This window comes from Bicyclus anynana, chromosome 12, assembly GCF_947172395.1.
Source record: "Bicyclus anynana chromosome 12, ilBicAnyn1.1, whole genome shotgun sequence".
Classification (NCBI taxonomy): Eukaryota; Metazoa; Arthropoda; class Insecta; order Lepidoptera; family Nymphalidae; genus Bicyclus; species Bicyclus anynana.
The window spans coordinates 6,271,590-6,282,377 of NC_069094.1; the positions used below are offsets into that span (position 1 = coordinate 6,271,590).

The window sequence follows — 10,788 nt, forward strand, 5'->3', positions numbered from 1 at the left end:
AAATAATGTAGACGTTTGGTATCGAACTGTTGCAGCGCTGTAAAGGTACGTCAGTCATGCTGCTAATGGGAGCTTTCGATCGTAGCACGACTCGTACAGCTATAGCACTGCAGCAGTCTAACATCAAGCGTCTATCAGTGGAATTAATAGACATTGCAGGAGCACCTCCAGGAGACCATTCTCCCGCTGAGTGTCGAATCCTCTAACTAACACAAGTTTAAACTCAGCGGGTGAACGATCCTCTGGGGGCACCCTACAACGTCTATGAATTCCACTGTAAGTTGAAAGGACCCTTAAACGCGGGGCTTGAGACGTATTTTTCACTGTTCCTGTTCGTGTAATCTCCCATGATGCAAGTCTTACAAATGGTGCGGGTGTATTTGTAGCTGGTGAAGGAGTTATGCGAAATGATCAGAAGCAAAACGGCGTACAAGAAACAAACAGTTCGAGCTAAACTGGAAAGGTTGTTCGAAATGCGACTGTGCAATGGGGACACGTAAGTATTGAATGAAGTATTCGTTATTTTTAGGGTAAATGTGGGATAGGTGTCACACTTTTTTAAATATCCAAGTAACTTGTATAATAATTAAATTATCATACAAACGTTTGTGATGTCTTGTGTACTTATTAATGAAATAAGTCTTACTTATTAAGTAAGAATAAGTCATTTAAAATCCATCTGAATTTGTTTAGTTACTTATAAAATAAATCCCCAAATATAAATCCTATATTTGGGAATAGATGACTATTATATGGGTTAGATGCGGCAATGATATTTCATTAACTCGCAAATTCAAAATTTCACCGCCTTCAAAGTGATCGTTCCAACGTAGCGATACTAACCGAAGGCTGGATATGGATAAGGTTAAATTGATACAAACAACAGCGAGTCTAATGGTTGTATTTTACGCAATATATAAACTGTGGCGTCAATCCCACTGTGGCGACTTTCCCACATTTACTCTTTTATTAGAATTACATTATTTACTATAGATATCTTGATTGGCTTATTACTTACATAGACAAATACTAGGTATTGCACCAATGCTGATTTTTAGATCGTCGACTTCGAACTTCGACCGGTGGAACGTTCGGACGGTCTTTACGATATTCACTAAACTAAACTGGACGTTCAAAAGTGTTTTAAAGCCATACTCTGTACTGTTTACCAACAAACAAGTTAAAAATGAGGGTATAAATCATTACCATCAACATCAATAAAATAAGAAGTAATTTCACGCTTAATAATAATTGTATGTATGTAATACGATATGTATTTTTTACCTTCATTTCTAATTTGTTTGTTGGTAAACAGTGCACATCGAGTATGGCTTTAATATAGTTCGATCTTATGCCCCCCTCCCCCCACACTAGTGAAGCATAACGCTTGAAGGTACATTTTTATCTTTCAGATATCGGTAAAAATGTACCTTCGAAGCAGGGGTGTAGTAAAAAAAAGTAAAATTTAGGTAATCCACAATCACCTTTTGTCTTTGTCTCTTAACGTAAGTTAAGCGTGTGCCCCAAAGTTGGAAGAATTGAAACATCTTTCATAGGTTAAGTCACTGTCATATTTATTTTAAGTGTGCATTTTTGTTTCTTTTTGAGAAATCTTTACCTTTCATTTGGACCCCCAACTTATTTTGATACAGGGCTGAGGCACGCTACGCCGCTGCTACGAAGCGTATCTATTCTATCATCACACAAGAGAGATATGTATAATCAAAGCATGCCATCAAGATAAAATATTGATTTTATATTTCAGCTTTCTTCATATGACTCTTTGCAGCAATCAGCCAAGCTTGGAGTATATTGTGAAGTTGATACACAATATGAAAATGACTAAATTGCTCAATTTGAAGAACAACCAAATGCAAACTATCCTCCATCTTGCAATCATAAACGATTCACCGAAACTTGTGTCGTTTTTGGTATCGAAAGGTAATTTTTTATATATTTTTTTACACGTTTGGTTTGTTTATTTACTAGATGTATCTACTCTGTCTCAGAGAGCAAGTGAAGCTGTCGGTCCTAATCATTACATTAAAATTTTTGGAAATTGGTTAATCAATGACGAAGTTATGAGGTAACAAACATAAAGAAGAAAAAAAAGATATACCTACGCGTCGAATTGAGGACCTCCTCCGTTTTTTGAAATCGGTTAACAATATATGAGTGTGGATTTTCATCCTCCTCCTAACAAGTTAGCCCGCTTCCATCTTAGGCTGCATCATCACTTACCATCAGGTGAGATTGTAGTCAAGGGCTAACTTGTCAAGAATAAAAAAAAAACCCTCTAACCAACATTGCAGATGAGAATAATTTTCAGTGCGTTTACAATATAGAAGCAATTATGGATTTTATGAAGTTCCATAACATTTGCTACAAGTTAAAATTAAAAAAAAATTAAAAGCCAAATTAACGATTTTCCAGAAATTCTTTCCATCTCAGAAAAGTTTAAATGGTGTTTCAATATTATGTGAGTTAGATCAAAGATTTGTTTTTTTACTTACTGGCTTTCAAATGAAAAAAAACCATATAGAAAAATTGTCCATCCGTGTGAGAGTACGAAGCCACAGACGAACATCGACGTCAAACTTGTAACACACCTCTTTTTTGCGTCGACGATTAAAAATGCCTTACATCATTTTGGGAAAGAGCTGATACTTACACTGCTGGACCGATATTAACCGAACATAGCTCGCGGCACAAGCACAAGAACGCTCATAGCACAAAAATCACCATCAGGGAACTGGTCTTAAATGAAAACGAACCGCATCGAAATCCGTACGATGCCAAGACAGACACACACTCAAACAGATATAGATGTCAAACTTATGTAACGTTTTGCATCGGAGGTTAAAAATATCAAAAAGGCGAAAAAAAGGTTTTTGCTTTCTTTAGTTGTACTCGGGGCCGGCCCGTCTAGAGAGCGCCAAAATGATATTGCTTCTCAACCGTAGACGGTACTGCGCCTGATATTCAATTGGTCACTCCAGAGTATGGTCGACATTCTTACTTTACACTCATAATTTGGTATAGATATCTACATATTATTAAGAACAAACAGGAGAGGCGCCGTAATTGGATCTCGCTCTATTTTAAAATTTGCTTCGGGCCGGCGCTGGTTGTACTAACTAATACCTATTCCTTTAGGTTGTAACCCCATGGAGGAGGACGACGAGGGCAACAACGCCGTGCACTACGCGGTCATCTGTCAGACGTGCATCGAGCCGCTGCTGCACGCGGTGCAGAGCTGCGGCGTCAGCTGCGACCTCAACGCATGCAACAACGGTAGCTCACATCCATTGTTGCCTGGACCTTAAATGGGCCTCATCAGAAGGCTGTAAGGGACAGGAAAACACAGATTTATATACTTTCGACACCAACATTTTCGAGAACCGCCCCACTCACCACATGGTGACAGTTTGGCGGATCGCGAAAATGTCGGTTTTGTATTAAAAAGGCACACGTATGTTCCATTTTCGGCCCTTTATTGTATAGGCACAGATTAAATAATAATGGTATTTGCATCGCTAACAAAGACTCAAAGTCACTCGATCGAGTCAGCGGGCGATGGAGCGAGCTATGCTTGGAGTTTCTCTGAAGATCTAATCAAAAAGGAGGAGACACCGCACTGGAAAGCGCAGTGTCGGTCGACCCCTCTGTAGTGGACTGAGGACATCGTGCGCATGTATGCTGGCGGCTCGTCCTGGTCGTCTGTCGGCTATTAATGATGATGATGATGACGATGCAAATAAAGTCTCCTTTATTGTAAACATGAGTGTTCAGAAATTTACTAATAAATTTTTCATTCTCGCAGAAAAGCAGAGTCCTCTGCACCTGGCAGTGATATACGCGTCGGCACAGAGCGCGGCGGCGCTGCTGCGGCACGGCGCCAGCGCCAACGCGCGCGACGCCTGCGGGCGCACGCCGCTGCACCTCGCCGCCACCGACCACTGCGAGCGCGTCGCGCGCCTGCTGGTCGACGTCATACCGCCGGTGAGTGACCAACACAAACGCCTGCTCTGCACCCGGCAGTGATATACGCGTCGGCACAGAGCGCGGCGGCGCTGCTGCGGCACGGCGCCAGCGCCAACGCGCGCGACGCCTGCGGGCGCACGCCGCTGCACCTCGCCGCCACCGACCACTGCGAGCGCGTCGCGCGCCTGCTGGTCGACGTCATACCGCCGGTGAGTGACCAACACAAACGCCTGCTCTGCACCCGGCAGTGATATACGCGTCGGCACAGAGCGCGGCGGCGCTGCTGCGGCACGGCGCCAGCGCCAACGCGCGCGACGCCTGCGGGCGCACGCCGCTGCACCTCGCCGCCACCGACCACTGCGAGCACGTCGCGCGCCTGCTGGTCGACGTCATACCGCCCGTGAGTGACCAACACAAACGCCTGCTCTGCACCCGGCAGTGATATACGCGTCGGCACAGGGCGCGGCGGCACGGCGCCAGTTAATTAAAAAAAACAAAGAATTATAACGTAAATTATTAAATATGCGATAAGAAAGTTTGGTAGTGAATATTTGTATAGTAAATATTACAATACCACTTTTCAGAGCGACATAGACGTAGTGGACGGGCGGGGCTACACCGCGCTGCAGACAGTGTGCGACGTCAGAGAAGTCAGAGAGAACACCCTCGAGATCGCTAAACTTCTTCTCGATAAAAAAGTAAGTAACATAATATACTTATACTAGGTTAACATAATACAGTTCTGACATTCCTAGTAGGTGTAAGATGCGTATGGCATACAACTATAGCGGTGTGTAAATCAATGAATGAAAAGCTGGGAGATTTCTGCGCACACGCAATACACACTAACACAATCTACACTACAATCTACACAGCGTCTTTGGCGGCGAAGACGAGGTCTCCGGTATCTGACGTCACCCGGACGTGGACTTTTTAACTCACGATCTCGGTGCGCCGGACCAAACTCACTACCAAACTCACGTACCAAACACTCAGGCCAAAACACCCTTCTAGAACGGCGCTCAAGCCGAGGTCCGAGTCTCAAAGAAGACGCCGTTAGAGAGTGGTTCCGCCTATCTATTGTGCTTCTGCCTTCGGGCCCCATCAGGCGATGCTTCTGCGCTCGCCCAAACCCCCCAAGTCCCATTAAGGAGCCTACGGCACTTCAAAAACACACACACCCACAATCAGAAAATACAAAAAGAAGTCGCGAGTCTACTATTTTTCAAGTTTCTCTTTTAGGCATTACTAGCGGACGCCCGCGACTTCATCCACGTGGAATTTAATTTTCACAAATCCTTCGGGAACCATCGATTTTTCCGTGACAAAAAGTAACCTATGCGTTAATCCAGACTATAATCTATCTCTTTTCATTCTTCAAATTTCTGGTGATTTCAGTGATCGGTTCAGTACCCGAAGCGTGAAAGAGTAACAAACATTCATACCATCTAAATCATCAGGTTTTCGCGAATCTCGGCAATCCATGGATATTTTCGGATCAAAGTAGCCTTTGTGTTAATCCAGAGTAAAATCAATTTCCATTCCAAATTTCAGCCAAATCGCTTCATTAGTAGCGGCGTTAAAGAGTAACAAACATCCAAACAAACTAATATCCATACAAACTTTCGCGTTTATAATATAAGTAGGATTAGTAGGTGTTGCGTGAAATGAAGGGCTCTGTATATATGAAGGACCAAGTCCTTTAAGCAGGACTAAACTATGGGAACGTGAAATGAGAGTATGAGCTGAGAGGTAGTTTAGCCTTGGAAGTCGCTGATACCGATGAGATGTGTGTCGTCGAGCCTCGTTTTGCTGGCTGACGATTTCGATTTGCTGAAAGCGGGTGATGGCGTCGAATCTCAGACCAATTATAGAAGGACCTGTATCGCACTCATAGTCACGAACAAAATTGTCTGTCATTTTCTGAGGATAACGAACTTAGATTTGGTATATATCTTATACTAAACTAGAAGTTTTTGCCCGTTTTTTACACAATTCAATTACACAAAAAGGTATTTTTACGGAGCTCTTTAACCGACGAATACGATTACAAGTATTTAACGTCGATTCTATAGAGACAGTTTTTATAATCGCATTAGATCGTTGATCATATACTTTGACAGAAAAGTAACGTCTAGCGAGGCAGGTCCTAAATAATAATTGGTCGGAGCGTCGAAATGGTTTACGGCAGAATTTAACGTTCACGACACTTAATTTACTTTGCAAGGAACTGAAGTTAAGGCCACTCGAGTGGATTGTACTTAAGTTAGAGATTTTTTGAAGGTTTTAAATTAAGTTTTGTGCGGAGATGCGTACACGCGTTCACAATGAACGGAGCAGAGAGAAGAGAGTAACGGAAGTGTCATGGCGGGCGTTTTGCATTTCCGTCTTGATGGGAGTTTATAGCTCCAGTGTTGCCCGACGTCGCGCGTTTGGCGTGTACAGTAGGATTTTAGTTTCGAAAGCAGTTTCACTTCAGTAATGTGGTGATGGCACACGTTTTTTGTTTTATGAAGGCGGATCCACTGAGACACGAGGAGCACAACAAGCCGGCGTGGCGGCTGGCGCGCGACAAGCCCGCGCTGTGGCAGCTGATGCAGCAGTACGTGCGGCCGCCGCTCGACGACGACGACGTCAAGTCCGAGCCCGAGGACGAGTTCGAGTCCGCCGACGAGGGCGTGAGTGACACTTGCTTTTTGGACTTTATTCCTTAAGAATCGATTTTTAATTTTTTTTTATTGTCTTTCTTCTTTTTTTTTTATTGTCGTTCTTTCTTATGTCTTTCTTTTAATAAAGGAAATTGACCTCTGTACCTCGGCTACCACTGCCCGTAAATCACTGGCCACACAGTACTTTAACTTGTATATTTTAAGCTAGCTTGTTTACTTATCAATTTAGTTTTGTTGTTTTTGTTTTCTCTTTCGACTTTTCTATTATTATTATCATTATCTCTTTTTTTTAATATTGGATTATGTTTTATTGAAGTATGTTTTCCTTGCGAACTTGCTATCTAATATATAAAATTTATTTGCGAAAACTTGTAATTGGCTATAATCTGTTTTCTATGTTGTTACTTTTATTATCTTTGTATTTAGCTGTAAGTTTTCCTTTCTAAATAAATAAATAAATAAAATAAATAAATTATTGAGAAAGAATACAATATGGAACTTAACTTATCCTAATAACTATACAAATCATGCCCACGTGGAATGGTGGCAAGAATACTGGCTGCATTTCCGCGCTGGACAGCCAGGCTGATCCTTTGCGCAAATGAGCCAGCCCTACTGTCACCAGTCGAGGCAACTAGCCGCGGTGAAATTATTCGATAAAATTTTTTGGCACTGCCATGGCCCAAGGGTCTCCACGGCAAAAGGTACAAATATGTAACTCTCTGTCAGAGAGGCATACTTGAGCCACTTACCGGTTTCAGCTTTTACTGCTGCGGCTCCCGGTCTTGATTCTGTCTCCCTGACATGACACGGTGCTAATTTATTTCTCATTTTTCATATATGTATAGCCCCCCGTATGAAAAAAATAAAAAGCCGTGACAGCCCAGTGGATACGACCTCTGCCTCCGGTTTTGGAGGGTGTGGGTTCGATTCCGGCCCGGGGCATGCACCTTTAACTTTTCAGTTGTGTGCATTTTAAGAAATTAAATATCGATCGTCTCAAACGGTGAAAGTAAAACATCGTGAGGAAACCTACGAAGTCTGCCAATCCGCATTGGACCAGCGTGGTGGACTATTGGCCTAACCCCTCTCATTGTGAGAGGAGACTTGAGCTCAGCAGTGAGCCAATTACATTCAAAATACTAAGATACCAGGAAAATGTATTACAAGTAATTTAAATACAAGATGTAAATACGTATTTTGTACCTGATATACGTATTTTGATAAAAGTATCAAAATACGTATATCAGGTACATATAAAAGTATTTCAGATACTTTTATCTAACTTACCAACAGATGAGATTTTATTTATTTATTTATTTATAGGGTACCAACAGGTACAATTAAAATTGAGTTTTTCAAAAACATAGATTAGTCAAGTTGTTGTGTCATAGACCCACACATCTTTAACAGGAGATTGTAGTCGAAAAAATAGCATTAATGTCTGTGTGGCAGGAGAGCGCGGAGGCGGAGGCGGAGGCGGGCGCGATGGCGGAGCTGCCGCTGTTCGCGGAAGAGTTGGCGGCGCTGCTGGACACGAGCGGCGCGTGGCGCGAGTTGGCGCGGCGCTTGCGGCGGGACACGCTGCACGCGTGGTTTGCGGCCGCGCCCTCGCCTACCAAGCAGCTGCTCTATTACCTCAAGGTACTTGTATGTTGATGTTAAACCTCTTTAAGCACGCTTAAGAGTGTGCAATATGTAATTTGGTGGTTACAAATGGTTCTGGAACTCAGATTCTTTAAAAGTTAGGAGCTTGATATTTGGGTAAATGATATTTCAAAGTGTTAGCTACGTTATGACTATACAAAATACACAATTTGTAAAACTTTTCTCGATAGTTTATTTTTTTGAAAAATACATGTTTTGCTCACATTTTGTTTTCAATCTCAGGAAAAGCAAACTTATTTTCTTATTTTTTTGTTTTGTATAGAAAATTAGGTATATATCTTGAACATGGCCATTTTGTTTTTCGTTATGTTGTTTAATTTACTTGCAATTAGGTAAAAATGGTTTTGGCGCTCACGTCATAAAATTTGCGTCGCGCGTCAATCGCTCCGTGCTTTTCACTCACGTGAAAGTCATAATTCGGCGTCTCGTTTGCGCTTCGAATTTTATCCATATCGTACCGACGCGCTGCGCGCTCTTAAAGGTCCGTTTACATATATATCTACAGACACAATGCGTCACAGACAAGTAGCGTGGCAGACACCCACAGACATCGTCTATTCGCACTGCCCAGCAGGTAGTTCGAGACACTTAAAGTACTTTTCATGAAAGTAGTCCCCATGACGCGGCGCTAATATCTTAATGGCTCTCATTGTCATTTGGTAATGGCGGTCTTATTGTCATTTGAGTAAGGCGCTGTCAATTTTAGTTCAGGTTTCATGAAAAGGACTCTACAGATATGAACCGCACAGACAAAATATTCTTTCCGCGAATACTGGCCGGACGCGCCCCGTGTCTGTCTGCGCGGCCGCGTTACGATAGATATAACACGCTAATAAACACTGTATAGCAGAATATTATTATGTCTGGCACGCTATATGTCTGTAGATATAAACGGACCTTGACTTGGGTGTGTAGTAAGCTGGTGAACGTGTTACGAAAAATGTAATCGAGAAACGCAATCTGTCGTTTAACTTCCAGTACACAGTTCGAAGAGCCGATAGACGTTAGGACTGAATTTCACGCGGATGGAGTCGTTGCCGCTAATATACGAATCTCAGACGAATAATTATTGTATAAGACCTCTCTCGCTAGACGTTACTTTTCTGTCAAAGTATAAGATCAACGATCTAATACGGTTATAAGAACTGTACAGTATCGATGTTTCATAGTTGTAATCGGGTTCGTCGATCAAAGAGCTCCGTAAACATAGCTTTTTGTGTTGAATGGTGTAGAAAACGGGAAATAAACTTCTAGTTTAGTATAAGATATGTACCAAATCTAAGCTTGTTTTCCTCACTGGTACTTCTATAATGAATAAATGTCTTTTTTTATTTTTTTAGGACTGTGATGATAATATCACATCGAAATCGTTGGCGCTTATACTAGAAGACATGGGATGCACAGACGCGGCCATGGTCGTTCGGAAATATATCTGACTAACTGATGCTGTCAAAATGTTGTGATATGTAACGCATAGTACGAGATCCGGCATAAAGATATACCCTCATCTGTGTGCCTAGTAGGAGTTTTCAATATTTTCATACTGTTACCATCACGTTGACGTAAACGCAAATTTATATGGAATTGAAACAGTTGTGCAGTAGTGCCACTAGATGGCGCTGTTTCAATTCCTTAGAAATTCGCGTTTACGTTACGTGACAGTAACAGTATCACACTGCCACTAGGCCCTCTGGTATTTATTTGGGATAAAAAATAAATGATGAAAAATTATTGACACATTGCAAATAGGTTGCCTTTTTTCCTTATGCCGGATCTTAGACCATATAAATGAATTAGCTATTAGCATGAAATTATTTTAATTTTGTAAATAAAATGTATTTTTATACAACTGATGTGAAACATGCAAACTCCTTATCAGATGTTACAACTTACAACTTGCGCTGACAAAATATTTTAATTCTTTTAGGTGTAATTTTATTAATTTTGATCAAATAATTTTTATTATCATTTAAAATGAATTCTGTTTTCAATCTTATTAAATGTAATTATTATGTTAGTATTAAGTATATTATCAAATTGTCTGCCTTTTAATTTTAAGACTATAATTTTATACTGAAATTTTAAAACGTGTTTTTTATTTAGAGAATTTGTAAACTCTCGATAGATTAATGGTTGGATTCTATGTATCAATAAAAAGACACAAGGGTGACTTCTGAAGTCGGTCAAAAAAATTCATTTGACTTGCACCCATTTAGATACAGAATGACGGTTTGTTTTATCAATTTCATTTCGACATTAAATTATTATAATGTAACCAAAAATATTATTAATACTTTCTCAGCATTTTACAATGTTCAAGATATGATCTAAAAGGTTTTTACTTTTTACTATTTTACTGTGACATAAGACTACGACTAGATATACAAAGAATTGTATAATTATTATCTAAGTTGAAGTAAATACTCTATTTAAGTTAATGTGATTTATTTATTTATTCTTTTTTTTT

General features: G+C 40.9%; 1 protein-coding gene across 1 annotated transcript in view; it reads left to right on the forward strand.

The window, feature by feature from the left end:
- The window catches only part of LOC112053564 (uncharacterized), a 35,079-nt gene extending 24,320 nt beyond the window's left edge, over positions 1 to 10,759 (forward strand). Inside the window, exons 15-22 of the mRNA XM_052884689.1 lie at positions 387 to 496; positions 1,766 to 1,941; positions 3,157 to 3,294; positions 3,824 to 4,002; positions 4,569 to 4,682; positions 6,501 to 6,662; positions 8,109 to 8,297; positions 9,662 to 10,759. Of these exons, the coding sequence (XP_052740649.1) occupies positions 387 to 496; positions 1,766 to 1,941; positions 3,157 to 3,294; positions 3,824 to 4,002; positions 4,569 to 4,682; positions 6,501 to 6,662; positions 8,109 to 8,297; positions 9,662 to 9,757 (1,164 nt within the window). The 3' untranslated portion in view covers positions 9,758 to 10,759. The remainder of the gene's footprint in view (positions 1 to 386; positions 497 to 1,765; positions 1,942 to 3,156; positions 3,295 to 3,823; positions 4,003 to 4,568; positions 4,683 to 6,500; positions 6,663 to 8,108; positions 8,298 to 9,661) is intronic.
- The last annotated feature ends 29 nt before the right edge of the window (positions 10,760 to 10,788 follow it).